The sequence below is a fragment of the Styela clava genome, chromosome 7 (assembly GCF_964204865.1).
Source record: "Styela clava chromosome 7, kaStyClav1.hap1.2, whole genome shotgun sequence".
Classification (NCBI taxonomy): domain Eukaryota; kingdom Metazoa; phylum Chordata; class Ascidiacea; order Stolidobranchia; family Styelidae; genus Styela; species Styela clava.
In genome coordinates this window covers 7535930-7553096 of record NC_135256.1, presented here as the reverse complement: position 1 = coordinate 7553096, position 17167 = coordinate 7535930, and the positions used below count along the sequence as shown (strand labels likewise).

The 17167-nt window shown below is 42.5% G+C and overlaps 1 protein-coding gene across 5 annotated transcripts; it reads right to left on the bottom strand.

Annotated features, from left to right (window-relative positions):
• Window positions 1-2306: 2306 nt before the first annotated feature.
• On the bottom strand, window positions 2307-9812 carry LOC120326009 (uncharacterized). Of its 5 annotated transcripts, XM_078114430.1 has the most exons (6): window positions 9428-9562; window positions 8458-9252; window positions 7119-7684; window positions 6286-6483; window positions 5798-6110; window positions 2307-5513 (listed from the first exon to the last, which is right to left on the bottom strand). In XM_078114430.1, exons 2-6 carry the CDS (start codon window positions 9050-9052, stop codon window positions 5404-5406), a joined length of 1782 nt encoding a protein of 593 aa, XP_077970556.1. In that variant the 5' UTR covers window positions 9053-9252; window positions 9428-9562; the 3' UTR covers window positions 2307-5403. The 5 variants fall into 5 exon arrangements, 4 of the variants coding, with proteins under 4 accessions (XP_077970556.1, XP_077970554.1, XP_077970557.1 ...); XR_013477265.1 differs by having other exon boundaries at window positions 5951-6110; window positions 6281-6483; window positions 8458-9759; XM_078114428.1 differs by having other exon boundaries at window positions 8458-9812.
• Between the last annotated feature and the right edge of the window lie 7355 nt (window positions 9813-17167).

Sequence of the window (17167 nt, the reverse complement as noted above, 5' to 3'; positions counted from 1 at the left end):
AAATCCACCTTAAGAGGGCCCTCAAAAGTCTGGTCGACGAAGGCGCGCTTAAAACGGATTTGCCAAAAGCACCCAGAAGCTACAGACTTACCAAAAAGGAACCGCCAAAGAAAAATAAGACTGCGTCGGCACAGAAGAAAAAGCCAGCAGCCAAGAAGCCGAAGACTGCACCCGTGAAGAAGGCAGCCGCAAAGAAGCCCAAGGCTAAGAAAACCGCTACGGGAACCAAAAAGGCCACCGTAAAGAAGGTTGCGAAGAAGCCCGCCGCAAAGAAGGCGACAAAAAAGACTCCCAAAAAGTCGGCCCCCAAAAAGAAGACTGTGAAAAAGACCGCCGCCAAAAAGAAGTAGTCAGACATAGGTGGGATCGCCAGAGATATAAAACGGCTCTTTTTAGAGCCACCCGAACATCATACACAAAGAGTTCGTCACTCGAAACCTCTGATCTTTTACGAGATTCAATTGGCTAACTACACGCCCTCGATCCCTTTGCCACGTGCTTTAACAAAATGGCGGGAAATATATTTCGCGCGGACCGATTGACGAACGAACAATAAATGAGTCGAAGGGCGGGAAAAATGTGAGCGGACGCTCTCGAAGCGATAGCAAGGCGAAAAATTGCCCCGGTCCACGATAAAGAAATGTGAGCGGACGCTCTCGAAGCGATAGCAAGCAAGGCGTCAAAATGCCTCTAGTCCACGAGCAAGAAAACGCCTGTTACGAAAGAGCGGGAAATGTGGGGCGGACGCTTTCGAAGCGATAGCAAGCAAGGCGTAAAATTGCCTGAGTCCACGAGCAAGTCGACGATATATATCTAAATATAATGGTCAAGTGTGAAACTTCAAAATTAATGAAACAACCCCAGTTCTGACAATGGCATGGGTGGCTCTAAAAAGAGCCGTTGTTGAAACGTTCGTTGGATGAGCTATCTAACCGCCGAACCCGTAGAGAGTTCGTCCTTGTCTTTTCAGAGCGTACACGACGTCCAAGGCTGTAACAGTCTTTCTTTTGGCATGCTCGGTGTATGTCACGGCGTCACGGATAACATTTTCCAAGAATACTTTGAGAACTCCTCTAGTTTCCTCGTAGATGAGTCCCGATATACGTTTGACACCTCCTCTGCGTGCCAAACGTCTGATTGCGGGCTTTGTGATTCCCTGGATGTTGTCACGCAACACTTTGCGATGACGCTTTGCTCCCCCCTTTCCCAAACCTTTTCCTCCTTTACCTCGTCCAGACATTGTTTACGGGTTTGCGTTTTTTGACAATGATAATTGCCAAACGCGCTATCGAGCTATAACCTCTCGCGGGGCGGCCGTCGTCGAAAAGGAGAGAAAAAATGGCGCGCAAAAGATGTCTAGCCAATTAGAAGACGTTACCCGGTCGGTACATATAGTCGCTTGAGGCTCGAGCTCTAAATCAGTTACGCGAGAGTATCTATCGTTGAACAAAAAAAAAATGGCCAGAACCAAGCAGACCGCACGAAAGAGCACCGGGGGTAAGGCTCCCCGCAAGCAGCTTGCCACAAAGGCTGCGAGAAAGAGCGCACCTGCGACCGGCGGCGTCAAGAAGCCTCACCGATACAGGCCAGGCACAGTCGCTTTGAGAGAAATTCGCCGATACCAGAAATCGACCGAGTTGCTCATACGTAAGCTTCCTTTCCAGAGATTGGTTCGGGAAATTGCTCAGGACTTCAAAACGGACTTGCGCTTCCAAAGCAGCTCCGTAATGGCGCTGCAAGAGGCGAGCGAAGCTTACTTGGTCGGTCTCTTCGAAGACACTAACCTGTGCGCAATCCACGCAAAGCGTGTCACCATCATGCCCAAGGACATTCAACTGGCACGACGCATCAGAGGCGAACGTGCTTAGGCGTCATCGACTAATTACCAAACGGCTCTTTTCAGAGCCACCACATTATTGAACTAATTTGAGTTAAGACGAAGATATGAGTCGTTGCCTCGAAACTGCGACGCATCAGGGGCGTGTTGCTGACAGCGGTTCTTTTTAGAGCCACCACGTTTTTTTGGAAGTTTGAGTTTGTACTCGCGCTAATACCAACAGATAATAATAGTGAGTTTGCGTTTCCAATACTGACTACTTGTTGGTTGGCTACTGTGTCGACTCGAAATTACTTCTTCTTTCCACAAGAAACGCCGCCGTTCGCGACGTCTTTCTCCCGGAAGACTGTGAAACGCGTACCGGTCTCAAAAGTCCCGATGTCTGTCGTATGCGAACATACTTCGTTCGCATTGGGGTGAAAATTTGCGACGCAATATTTATATTATATAACTCTCGTACAATATAGTGTGGGTGGTCCTGATAAGGACCGTTTTTTGTTTCGTTAGCCGCGAAAACGACTTACTTGGAGCTGGTGTATTTGGTGACGGCTTTTGTTCCCTCGGAAACAGCGTGTTTCGCGAGTTCGCCTGGCAGAAGCAAACGGACAGCAGTCTGGATTTCCCTACTGCTGATGGTTGAGCGTTTGTTGTAGTGTGCCAATCGAGACGATTCGCTGGCAATTCTTTCGAATACATCGTTGACGAACGAGTTCATGATGCTCATTGCCTTGCTGGAAATTCCAGTGTCGGGGTGTACCTGCTTCAGTACTTTGTAAATGTAGATGCTGAAGCTTTCTTTTCTCTTCGCTCTGCGCTTCTTTTTGTCGCCCTTCGGCGTCTGTTTCTTGCTTGACATTTTCTTAATATTTAATTTATTTGACCAGAAAAAAATGTACGTACACAAAGAAAAAAATATATATAAGCATTTTAAAACAGGTTTATGTACAATTCACTCTACATTAGAGTTTGGCACATACGGGGTTTTGTGTTTGCACGTTGGGCGTCGGTGGGTATAGTCGGCTTACGGTTTTGTCATACAGGGTGCAAGTCTCCCTATAAGTACATTGGCAAATTTATATCAGGGGTAGGATTTCCTTACATACACGGTCGCCGTTCGTATTTAGAGTCTTTCACGGTTTTGAAATACGACTAGGGGGCTTTAAAGACGGTGTTTTACAGGAGTGAGGCTTGAAGGATCACGGTCTGAAAGAGAGGTAAACGTCTCGTCCATGAATTAACTTGGGTCTTCTCGATAATTGTTTATAGGTTTTCCGCTTATATACTAGCGGAATTGTTGCATTCTAACGCTTGTGGTAATTTTCAAAGTCTATCGATTCCGGCATATGCGTTTGGGATCAAGGCGGATTCCATGAAGTTGGCTTAATTGAGTATCAATTTTAACTTAACCCCAATTGCCCTACAACTATTGAGTTACATATATTACATCTATAGCGCCACTATCCTTCAGCTCCAGGGCATTACATCTCTGGGTTCACGGCTTATAGGCTGCTACCCAACCCTTCCCTGCACTCACGTTTCGAAACATATGCAGAAAATATGAAGAGCACAACGCACACAAGTAAAAAATAAGCACTAGCATGAGTATATACACTAAATAGTATCACTGCACAGGTAAGGTTAACGAAAGTATTATATATGCACGGGATAATTTGAAACCAGGGTCAGGTAAGTTATATGCTGTTCGGACATATACTTACTTTATGGGGTAAGTTAAGTATTTTACTATATGGGTTCACACCTGGCTATTTTATGCCGGGGATAATTCTAGACCAGGGTCAGGTAAGTATTTACTGTATGAGGATTGGACTAGGAACAGGTAAGTATTTACTGTATGAGGTCGTACACGGGTATTATTTATTCACTCCTCATATCAGAGGTTATGTTTGAGTATACACGCCTGGCTATTGTATGCAAGGGATAATTTTAGACCAGGGTCAGGTAAGTATTTACTGTATGAGGATTCATGGGATAATTTTAGGCTAGGGACAGATAAATATTTATTGTATAGAGGTCGTACACGGTTATTATTCATTCACTCCTCATATCAGAGGTTATGTTTGAGTATAGATTGTTTATTACATTTCCTAACTTTTTCTATTGTGTATATGAGCCGAATTATTCTCATGAGCTACTCGAAAGTGATCTGTTCCTTTTTGACTTATATACCAGCTAGTTATAGTATTCTACCGTTTGTGGTGAATCACGTAATTTCAGTAGTTTGGTTCGTCTGCAATTTAGGATGAAGTTCTCTTGGTAGTTTTAGTTTTGGAATCTACATGTCTGAGGCACGGGGGGGGGCTAAGTTTTCGGGTCCAGGTTTCATACATATATATGTTAATCACGCACTAAAACAAAGATGAAAAAAGGGTAAAGATGCAAATATTATAAAGGCTAACGTGGAAGTGTTATGCAATACAAAACACTGACCCAGAATGGATGTTCGAGTATACGTGTTACTGAATCTGGGTTGGGCTTGTCGGTGTCGGATGTCCTTGAGTAGGGGTGCCATATAACAGTCTGCAAATCAGGGTATCTGTATGCACACACATACACGCTCGTGCATATCTGCAACACGATAATATTACCCCATTGCGAATTTACTGTTAGAAACGCTCATTGAGTTTTTCCACGATCGTCGGGTGATGAAAAATCTTTATCTCTATTGATTGTTAAGGCATTTGACTCACAGGTCATTTCGATTTAGAGAGGCGTTTCAGCTGTGGTGTTTTCAGAACTGTTGATGCAGTTCAGTTTCTATATAATATTGTATCTTGGCTGTTGTCAGGGACAATGGCTGTCGCCTTCGTTGATGTCCTTGTGCTCAAGTGATGCCGAGATCTCTCAGAACTCTCTCGTTCAGCAGTTCGATGGTCTTTATTTCTTCTTGTAGATTGATATCGAAACTCTTTTCTTTAGCTTTTTCTATTTTGTGGCGCCATATTATTTCTTTCTTAAACTTGTTGAACACTCTTCTCGAGTTTGGTATCATTTTGTTAAAGGTTATCAGGTTTCTTTCATTCCAAATGCATTGTTTCATTTTCGATAGAAGAATACACAGGTTGTTTCGTTTCTTATTTTCAATAAGATCTCCAAAATTGTATTCTATTGTTATTTTGGTGGTGACTGGTGGTGCAGTCGTCTCGTTTGATTCTGCCCAGATCCAGATCGCAGTTGCCATTAGTTTGGCTGGTTCTTTGCATTCATTGAACAGGTGTCTTTCGGTTTCAGTTCTATTGTGGCACCATGGGCAGAGGTCTGTCCCGGAAGCCATCCTGACTCGATATTTTGCTCGAGTAGGCAAAATGGAGTGCGCGCATTTCCAATTAAGGATCATCTCTTGTTGACTTAGTAGTTTGTTTGTCACGTTTTCCCATTTCGTCGTCATTAGTTTCCCGGCGTATTTCGGCTTCTGGTCATGGATAATACGATCGTAAATTGCTCGTATAGGAGTTGTGCGGATTTCATTTATATCGATCTCATATTTCTTTATTATGTCGAGGGTTTTTTTCCAATGCATAAGCGGGGTTATGGTGTGCGGTTTTGAATTATTGAATTTGTCGCCGATGTAGTTTCTCATTGATAGTCCAATTTGCTGGTCGATTCTGGAGTAGATAGATTTGTCTTGTTCGATGTCGCCATGGAGTTTCTGTAGATGCTGTAAAATAATTTTACCAAGTTGAAGGTCTAAAATCAAGGGTATATTGGGTAGGTCGATGCCTCCTTCACTTTTTGCCAGGGTTAGTATGTTGAAATCGATGTCTTCTCTGTTTGGCAATAGGAAATTCTGGGTTATTTTGCGAATTTGATATTTGTGTTTTGGTCCGAGTGGTTCAGTTTGAGCTAGATACAGCATTTTGGGGAGTATGATAGATTTAATTATTGTTTTCCGTTCCTCTAAGTTATACGATCTATGTCCAATATTATGTAAGATTTCCTTACATTCATTAATTTTGTCATTCCATGCTTTCCCATTCACTACATTCCCATACCGAATTCCGACGATCTGCACTGAGTTGACCCAGTTTATTTGTAGGTCATATTGGTTACGTGCAAAACACAGACCTTTGCTTTTGGATAAGTTTAAAACCATACCAGATGCGTTCCCATAGAGCTTTACCATATCAATGGCTCGTTTTGCGGACAATTCGTCTCGGGTGGTGATAGCGGTGTCATCCGCAAATGCTGGAGTTTTGATTTCCTCTTTTATACCTTGGAGTCTAATTCCGTGGATATTTCGGTCTTCGTTAATAGCCTGTAATAGTGAGTCCGTTGTTAGTGTAAAGAGTACATTTGATAAGGGATCCCCTTGCCTTACGCCTCTTCGGAGTGTAATGTTTTTAGAAAGATGTCCGTTTACTAGTATTTTAGATTTTGGTCCGGAGTAGATGGCTTTAATATAGCTAATAAATTTGATTGGCATACCATACTTGTGTAGAGTAGCGAACATAAAACCATGATCTATGGAATCGAAGGCCTTCTGGAAATCCAGGGAAATTAATGATCCTAGTTTCTGGTTTCTGGTGTCTGCAGTTATTTCTCTCAGAAGAAGGTTCAAGTCGATGATTTTGTTCGGAAGTTTTGAAAATTGGTGGGGGTGCGTTATATCCGGGAGAATGTTCTTTGTCCTGTTAGAAAGGATTTTATTCAGAATTTTTAGGTCATAATTTAGAAGTGTTATAGGTCTATAATTGTTAGTATCAGTATTATCGCCCCTTTTAAAAATGAGGTGGATGACTCCGTTAGCAGTTTCTGTCTGGTCAGGTGTTGAATACATTTCGTTTAGAATCATTTGTAGCTGCTTTTCAATGATATGATAACAAGATTTATAGAATTCAATACTTATACCATCGGGTCCAGGAGACTTGTTGGGTTTTATTTCCGATATCACCTTTTTTATTTCTGGTATGGAGAGGTCTTCTTTCAATTGGTCTTTCTGTTGTTCTGTCAAGACTCGTTTGATATATGATATAAAGAATTCCTGAGTTTTTGGGCATGTATCCTTTCTCTTGTATAGAGAGCTATAAAAACGTTCTACTATATCCAATTTTTCCTTAATTTTTGATTGAACAATGCTTTTACTGTCTCTTAGGGACTTGATTTCTGTTAATTTATGTCTCTTTTTGATTTTGGAAAAGAAGAATTGTAGGTTTTTTGAGGAGGGGGTGAGATTGTCTATTTTAGATTTCATTCTGATACTTTCAAAATTGATTGATTGTTCTTTAATTATCTTTGATTTTATTTGTATTATTTGAGACAGTACCTTTTCTCCTCTGTTCAATCTTATCCTTGTTTCATCTAGTTGTATTTCCAGCCTTTCTTTTTCTTCTTTCTTTCTCCTTCTGACTCTTGCTCCAAATTTAATGAGGAGCTTTTTGATTCTTGTCTTGATGTTAATCCACCATTCGATCCAATTGCAATTCATATATTCTTTTAAGGTGATCCATTTTCTCCAGTGGTCTTCAAATTCCTGCAAAAATATTTTATCATTATAATGACCTGTGTTATTTCTCCACATACCTGGGCCTCTTTTTTCTATACTCTTTAAATTTATTTCCAATACAGCTGCGTCGTGGTCTGCCCACGAAATTGAAAGGTGGTAGGCTTTATCTACTATTGTTAAGTTACTGATATATATCCTGTCTAGCCGTGCCGCTCCAAGAGCGTGGTGAAAGGTGAATTCTTTGACTTTTGGATTGGTGGCTCGAAAGGTGTCCTCTAAATGAAAATTTTGGACTATCTTCTTGAGTGTGTTTTGCAGGAAAGGGTGCTTGGAATTGGAAGGCCGCTTATCATTATTCGGATCTATGGTTATGTTGAAATCTCCTGCTAAAATTAAGTTGTATGATGTTACCAAATATTTACACATTTCAACAAAAAAATTGACTCTTTGGCTATTCTTAACTCTCGGGGAGGAGGTATAGGCATATATATTAACCAGGGTAAATCTAGTTTCCATAATTTCCAAATTAACCGCTAGGATTCTGCCTTTATTGTCATACTTTGTCCCTAGGAATTTTACATTGTTTTTGGACGTATTTATTATGATTCCCACCCCTGCCGATTGACTATTGTAAGAATTCCAAATAGCGTGACCCCATTCCAATTCTTCAGACCACTTCGTTTCGTCCTTAACTTGGCTATGTGTTTCTTGTAAAAACATTATGTCATATTGTTGTGACTTAAAATATTCAAAAAGGGCAGACCTCTTGATATGTCCTCTTAAGCCGTTCACATTCAGTGTTATTGCCTTTATTCTGTCCATTACTATGAAATTTTATATTCCTCTCGGCATCTTGGGCACTTTCCCTTATTTTGGTATCTGTTTAACGGTATGAGCGTATGACAGCAATCCACTGGAATTGCTATTTCTTCGCAATTTAGGCAAACAGTTGGCTGGTGAAAATCGATCGAGCTTTTTGGGGCTATCATGATCCTATCATCTCTGCAACATGTGCGGAAGACTTCGAATTCATGCTTACAGTTGAAGCAACAGGCCTGTTTTTGGTCGCTTATCAATCCCAAGTGTTTTTTACAATTTGGGCACCTAGTCGTGGCCTCCGGGGATGATAAACTTATAGCTTTACGAAATTGGTACTCACCGCTACTGTAGCTTTCCCATTTCCTTTTGATGTTCCTTCCTTCTTCTTCTGTAAGGTTCAAGCTGTCAGAAAAGACTTCATGATCCGTAGTACTGTCGCATAACTCCGTCGACCTGGACCCCACCTTGTTTTGATCGTTCCTGTCTGATGCGCACGAGGTCTCTTCGTCTTCACACGACGATTTCCTTATATGGTCATGCTTTTTGTTGTCGTCGTGATGACGTGATATTGTTTCATCGGGCGTCGCCCGTTCTGGTCTATCAATTTCTCCCGTGGGGTTTCCAGATTCTATTTTGTCGTGAATTGCCTCTTTGCCTGTTATTATATTATCCGCATGGCAAATTTCATTCTCGTTACTTTTCATTGTATTCTCCAGTGTCACTCTTGTTCTCTCCGACTCCAATGATAATCCCTTGTTGCTTATTTCCTCTATTTCTACGCTTTCCGCCCAACTGGTTTGGCTAGATAATTCTTTTTCTGGTAACGGATTTTCCGTGTTGCTGGTTTGTTTTGGATCTAATTTTTGGTTTTCAATTTGTTTTCGCAAGATTATTTCTGGATTTCGTTTTTGTTTTTCAGGGCATTGAAACCTCATGTGCCCCGGCTCGTTGCAATAACTGCATGTTTCCAATTGACCAGGATGTTTCACAAATAATTTAAACCCGCTTATGTTTATATAACTTTTAATCGGATTAGAAACCAAATGTTCCCTATTAATGATTATTCGCCTTGATCCGTTTTTAACTCCTTTATTGTCTTTTAGTTGTGCAATCGAGTCTGGTTTTCCATGGTTTTCTGTTATGTAGTTCATTATTAAGTTATCATTCATTTTAGTTGGCACCCAATTCACGTACAGTGGTAATTTGTCTGGTACAATGAGCCTATGAGCCGGTAGGCGCTTGCCCTCTTGCTTCAGTTTCCACAGCATGCGGTCCATTTGGAGCGCTTTAAGCCTGTTCGTAAAACTTACCTCAGTTGTCCCATTTGGGTACTGAACTATGCCATCTACTTCCTCTATCTTTATTCCCAGGTCCTCTAAAAACTTCCAAAACTCATCCCTCTTGATTTGCCTTTGCATTTTAAAGCTGAGGTCACAAGACCTATCAATCCATGATATATCCTGTGGGACGTTTTGTGCCGCAACATCGGCATATCGCAATCCCTCTCCAGCCATTGTACACACAGCAGCTACAGACCACTACGCAGCAAACGTCTTGCTTGACATTTTCTTGCTACCTTTAGTGGCCGGCATGTTGCTTTTTTGTCGGAATGAGGTGATCGAGTCTCACAAAATTATATATACAAGCGCGTATGTAAATGAGGCTGCGAGAGAGTCGCGTTTCGAGAAGAAGATCGATGTTAGTTTGTTTTTTGTTCACCGCTGAACCGTTGTCGAGGTATAAATATCGCTTGGAGCGCGATCTCTCGTCATTCAATACCGTACGCACAAAAAACGAAAGACATGTCTGGAAGAGGTAAAGGCGGCAAATCGAAGGCGAAGTCTAAGACCCGGTCGTCCCGCGCTGGGCTGCAATTTCCAGTCGGCAGAGTACACCGACTGCTCCGCAAAGGAAACTACGCGCAGCGTGTTGGAGCAGGGGCACCCGTGTACCTCGCTGCAGTTCTGGAATATTTGAGCGCTGAAGTTCTCGAGTTGGCAGGCAATGCTGCCCGTGACAACAAGAAAAGCAGGATCATTCCTCGCCATCTGCAATTGGCTATTAGGAACGACGAAGAACTGAACAAGCTACTGGGCGGAGTCACAATCGCCCAAGGTGGTGTGTTACCCAACATCCAGGCCGTGCTTTTGCCAAAAAAGACGTCGAAGAGTTCTTAAGTCGGATCGCCACATTAAATCACATAAACGGCACTTTTCAGTGCCACCAACTCAAACACTGTCGAGTTTAATGTTTTGTCACAGCCGAGTCGAACATATTAGGTTGGTTCGCGCATCTATCCATCTGCCTTTGTATGTGACGGTCGGCAGTTGGTTCGTGAACCGTATGCGAACTTATCACTTTTATATTTCACGATAGTATTATGTAGAGAATTATGAAATTAACAGAAGAGTACACGTCCATTCAATTCTGCGAGTCGGATCATTCAGGCTTTACAAGAATTTGAAAGCCGGGTCGACAAAATTCTACTTGGAGGCGTAACAGCTCTCATGTTCATGGTATCGCAAAGCACGCAAACTCAAGAGATATTATTTTGAAGTCTTAGATATTTGATTGGTGGGCTGCCAAAAATATTATTCATCAGCAAACTTGAACCCATTTCTGCCATCGGGATGGTCAAAGTCGAGTTATTTATCTACTTTCCTTCAGATCCTCAACGTGTTTTCGGCCCGAACCCCGTTTCTAGTGTAAAGCAATGACGTGGCAAATTGTACCTCGGCTTTTTGTAAAACTCTTCGCCGATGATACATATAAAAAAACTCAATACCTTCTGATGTACTTACTCAACTTTTCCAGCAAAGATATACGTAATTTCCAAAATACCAGAGAAAGAATGAAATCCTACAAATTACCGACAAATCCAGAAAAATTCTCACACTATGATATTTAATTATCACCGTGATAACAAAAACAAATATTCACCCACCATCAATTTAACAATGAATGGCCCCAAATTGAAGAAGATTTATGACTTTGCAAAATATTTTGCGTTATCGATACTAAACTGGAATGTGATAACCGCCTTGAATTACATGTTTTTACTTGTGCACTTTCACTTGTTGCATTCCCAGATATGCAAATTTTTAGAATAATATGTATCTGCATGCTAACCATTTGGTCCCGAACTTTTCTATGATCTGCATAATTGTATGCAATACAAATACAGAAAGTGAATGAATTAGATAGCATAACTCAGAATAGCACCTTTCACCATGAAACAGTAATTTCAAATATCCCAAATTGAAAAAAAAGAAGAAACCAGACAAGATATGATATATATATAATGAACGAACAAGAGTGGATGTGTTGATGGAATTGGTACTGAGCCGGTTTTATATTTTATACCTCATTTGATTGGGTTGGGTGGCAACATACTCCAATGACCCAAAAAGTTCGCATCGTCGCCACTCAGTAATATACCGAAGGTATTTGTGTGTCTTGATTATATATATAAACTTTGTTTTATTGGTTTGGCGAATGAATGGCGAAAATTTTAATTGGAACCTATGTGACTCGCGTGTGTTCCCATTTTTGCTTTCTTGTACGTGGCATCGTGGAAATTCCAGGTATTCGATTGAATTTCTCTGCCGAGCTTTGTGAATGTTGCCATATGATAAAGTGCGGAAAAACTTTCTGCAATGGTTGCGCTTCTGGCAACAAACGCTGCCAAAAATATCATTGTTTTGTTATTTTAGCCTTTCTGATGTCACGAAAAACCATTAGTTTGTTAATCTTCTGGCTTAGTTAAATAACACTCGTACTTGAAATCTTCACGAGCATGCCAAATACTTACAACTGTTCTCTCTCTATATATGTATATATGTAGAGCGGATAAAAAGTCAGGAACCTATAACCGATATTCGATTTGGGGAAAGCTACCGAAGAAATTGTATAAAAAAATGCGTCAGTTTTTTTTCCCGCGAAGTAGATGTCTGATAAAAGCTCTTGCTTTCGTGAATTTGCGTCCATGGAATGCCCCAATAATGTTGTTGTCATGTATCTTTCAGTTGCCAACAATATATTTAATAGTTGAAGCGATATCGCCAGGTAATAGTACAAAATCCGTCTTGTTGTATGTACAATTGCCAAAAACGAGGAAATCGAAGATGTGTCGTAATTCACTTTATTTAGCGGTTATCACGTTTGTGACGCTTTCCGAATTCGAGAAACAAGTGCTGGATAAAGCGTATATATGCGTTCTTTACTCCATCACCATTGTATTGCTGGAAAACATCGAGCTTCGATCTCAAAACTACTTTTGGTGCGAGTAGACAAGCACAAATTTGTTCAAAAGTTACGCTATTCGGTGACGCGACGTTGCATAGCGTTTCGAGCGCGTCCGCTCTTGGACTCGCGAGGTCCTTAAACATAGAGCGTCTGGTGGCGACGAGTTACATTTTAATCGACATAACCTGGTCAGAACAATCGTATCGCAACATGTCTACTGCCGCAAAGAAAACCGTTCAGAAGCGGGCGCCTGCAGCGCATCCATCCTACAAGGAAATGGCAATGGCCGCCGTGAAAGCTACTCACACTAAAAATGGATCCTCGCGAGCCGCCATAAAGAAATACGTCGAAGCAAATTACAGCGTGAAATCAGATCAGGCGAAAATCCACCTTAAGAGGGCCCTCAAAAGTCTGGTCGACGAAGGCGCGCTTAAAACGGATTTGCCAAAAGCACCCAGAAGCTACAGACTTACCAAAAAGGAACCGCCAAAGAAAAATAAGACTGCGTCGGCACAGAAGAAAAAGCCAGCAGCCAAGAAGCCGAAGACTGCACCCGTGAAGAAGGCAGCCGCAAAGAAGCCCAAGGCTAAGAAAACCGCTACGGGAACCAAAAAGGCCACCGTAAAGAAGGTTGCGAAGAAGCCCGCCGCAAAGAAGGCGACAAAAAAGACTCCCAAAAAGTCGGCCCCCAAAAAGAAGACTGTGAAAAAGACCGCCGCCAAAAAGAAGTAGTCAGACATAGGTGGGATCGCCAGAGATATAAAACGGCTCTTTTTAGAGCCACCCGAACATCATACACAAAGAGTTCGTCACTCGAAACCTCTGATCTTTTACGAGATTCAATTGGCTAACTACACGCCCTCGATCCCTTTGCCACGTGCTTTAACAAAATGGCGGGAAATATATTTCGCGCGGACCGATTGACGAACGAACAATAAATGAGTCGAAGGGCGGGAAAAATGTGAGCGGACGCTCTCGAAGCGATAGCAAGGCGAAAAATTGCCCCGGTCCACGATAAAGAAATGTGAGCGGACGCTCTCGAAGCGATAGCAAGCAAGGCGTCAAAATGCCTCTAGTCCACGAGCAAGAAAACGCCTGTTACGAAAGAGCGGGAAATGTGGGGCGGACGCTTTCGAAGCGATAGCAAGCAAGGCGTAAAATTGCCTGAGTCCACGAGCAAGTCGACGATATATATCTAAATATAATGGTCAAGTGTGAAACTTCAAAATTAATGAAACAACCCCAGTTCTGACAATGGCATGGGTGGCTCTAAAAAGAGCCGTTGTTGAAACGTTCGTTGGATGAGCTATCTAACCGCCGAACCCGTAGAGAGTTCGTCCTTGTCTTTTCAGAGCGTACACGACGTCCAAGGCTGTAACAGTCTTTCTTTTGGCATGCTCGGTGTATGTCACGGCGTCACGGATAACATTTTCCAAGAATACTTTGAGAACTCCTCTAGTTTCCTCGTAGATGAGTCCCGATATACGTTTGACACCTCCTCTGCGTGCCAAACGTCTGATTGCGGGCTTTGTGATTCCCTGGATGTTGTCACGCAACACTTTGCGATGACGCTTTGCTCCCCCCTTTCCCAAACCTTTTCCTCCTTTACCTCGTCCAGACATTGTTTACGGGTTTGCGTTTTTTGACAATGATAATTGCCAAACGCGCTATCGAGCTATAACCTCTCGCGGGGCGGCCGTCGTCGAAAAGGAGAGAAAAAATGGCGCGCAAAAGATGTCTAGCCAATTAGAAGACGTTACCCGGTCGGTACATATAGTCGCTTGAGGCTCGAGCTCTAAATCAGTTACGCGAGAGTATCTATCGTTGAACAAAAAAAAAATGGCCAGAACCAAGCAGACCGCACGAAAGAGCACCGGGGGTAAGGCTCCCCGCAAGCAGCTTGCCACAAAGGCTGCGAGAAAGAGCGCACCTGCGACCGGCGGCGTCAAGAAGCCTCACCGATACAGGCCAGGCACAGTCGCTTTGAGAGAAATTCGCCGATACCAGAAATCGACCGAGTTGCTCATACGTAAGCTTCCTTTCCAGAGATTGGTTCGGGAAATTGCTCAGGACTTCAAAACGGACTTGCGCTTCCAAAGCAGCTCCGTAATGGCGCTGCAAGAGGCGAGCGAAGCTTACTTGGTCGGTCTCTTCGAAGACACTAACCTGTGCGCAATCCACGCAAAGCGTGTCACCATCATGCCCAAGGACATTCAACTGGCACGACGCATCAGAGGCGAACGTGCTTAGGCGTCATCGACTAATTACCAAACGGCTCTTTTCAGAGCCACCACATTATTGAACTAATTTGAGTTAAGACGAAGATATGAGTCGTTGCCTCGAAACTGCGACGCATCAGGGGCGTGTTGCTGACAGCGGTTCTTTTTAGAGCCACCACGTTTTTTTGGAAGTTTGAGTTTGTACTCGCGCTAATACCAACAGATAATAATAGTGAGTTTGCGTTTCCAATACTGACTACTTGTTGGTTGGCTACTGTGTCGACTCGAAATTACTTCTTCTTTCCACAAGAAACGCCGCCGTTCGCGACGTCTTTCTCCCGGAAGACTGTGAAACGCGTACCGGTCTCAAAAGTCCCGATGTCTGTCGTATGCGAACATACTTCGTTCGCATTGGGGTGAAAATTTGCGACGCAATATTTATATTATATAACTCTCGTACAATATAGTGTGGGTGGTCCTGATAAGGACCGTTTTTTGTTTCGTTAGCCGCGAAAACGACTTACTTGGAGCTGGTGTATTTGGTGACGGCTTTTGTTCCCTCGGAAACAGCGTGTTTCGCGAGTTCGCCTGGCAGAAGCAAACGGACAGCAGTCTGGATTTCCCTACTGCTGATGGTTGAGCGTTTGTTGTAGTGTGCCAATCGAGACGATTCGCTGGCAATTCTTTCGAATACATCGTTGACGAACGAGTTCATGATGCTCATTGCCTTGCTGGAAATTCCAGTGTCGGGGTGTACCTGCTTCAGTACTTTGTAAATGTAGATGCTGAAGCTTTCTTTTCTCTTCGCTCTGCGCTTCTTTTTGTCGCCCTTCGGCGTCTGTTTCTTGCTTGACATTTTCTTGCTACCTTTAGTGGCCGGCATGTTGCTTTTTTGTCGGAATGAGGTGATCGAGTCTCACAAAATTATATATACAAGCGCGTATGTAAATGAGGCTGCGAGAGAGTCGCGTTTCGAGAAGAAGATCGATGTTAGTTTGTTTTTTGTTCACCGCTGAACCGTTGTCGAGGTATAAATATCGCTTGGAGCGCGATCTCTCGTCATTCAATACCGTACGCACAAAAAACGAAAGACATGTCTGGAAGAGGTAAAGGCGGCAAATCGAAGGCGAAGTCTAAGACCCGGTCGTCCCGCGCTGGGCTGCAATTTCCAGTCGGCAGAGTACACCGACTGCTCCGCAAAGGAAACTACGCGCAGCGTGTTGGAGCAGGGGCACCCGTGTACCTCGCTGCAGTTCTGGAATATTTGAGCGCTGAAGTTCTCGAGTTGGCAGGCAATGCTGCCCGTGACAACAAGAAAAGCAGGATCATTCCTCGCCATCTGCAATTGGCTATTAGGAACGACGAAGAACTGAACAAGCTACTGGGCGGAGTCACAATCGCCCAAGGTGGTGTGTTACCCAACATCCAGGCCGTGCTTTTGCCAAAAAAGACGTCGAAGAGTTCTTAAGTCGGATCGCCACATTAAATCACATAAACGGCACTTTTCAGTGCCACCAACTCAAACACTGTCGAGTTTAATGTTTTGTCACAGCCGAGTCGAACATATTAGGTTGGTTCGCGCATCTATCCATCTGCCTTTGTATGTGACGGTCGGCAGTTGGTTCGTGAACCGTATGCGAACTTATCACTTTTATATTTCACGATAGTATTATGTAGAGAATTATGAAATTAACAGAAGAGTACACGTCCATTCAATTCTGCGAGTCGGATCATTCAGGCTTTACAAGAATTTGAAAGCCGGGTCGACAAAATTCTACTTGGAGGCGTAACAGCTCTCATGTTCATGGTATCGCAAAGCACGCAAACTCAAGAGATATTATTTTGAAGTCTTAGATATTTGATTGGTGGGCTGCCAAAAATATTATTCATCAGCAAACTTGAACCCATTTCTGCCATCGGGATGGTCAAAGTCGAGTTATTTATCTACTTTCCTTCAGATCCTCAACGTGTTTTCGGCCCGAACCCCGTTTCTAGTGTAAAGCAATGACGTGGCAAATTGTACCTCGGCTTTTTGTAAAACTCTTCGCCGATGATACATATAAAAAAACTCAATACCTTCTGATGTACTTACTCAACTTTTCCAGCAAAGATATACGTAATTTCCAAAATACCAGAGAAAGAATGAAATCCTACAAATTACCGACAAATCCAGAAAAATTCTCACACTATGATATTTAATTATCACCGTGATAACAAAAACAAATATTCACCCACCATCAATTTAACAATGAATGGCCCCAAATTGAAGAAGATTTATGACTTTGCAAAATATTTTGCGTTATCGATACTAAACTGGAATGTGATAACCGCCTTGAATTACATGTTTTTACTTGTGCACTTTCACTTGTTGCATTCCCAGATATGCAAATTTTTAGAATAATATGTATCTGCATGCTAACCATTTGGTCCCGAACTTTTCTATGATCTGCATAATTGTATGCAATACAAATACAGAAAGTGAATGAATTAGATAGCATAACTCAGAATAGCACCTTTCACCATGAAACAGTAATTTCAAATATCCCAAATTGAAAAAAAAGAAGAAACCAGACAAGATATGATATA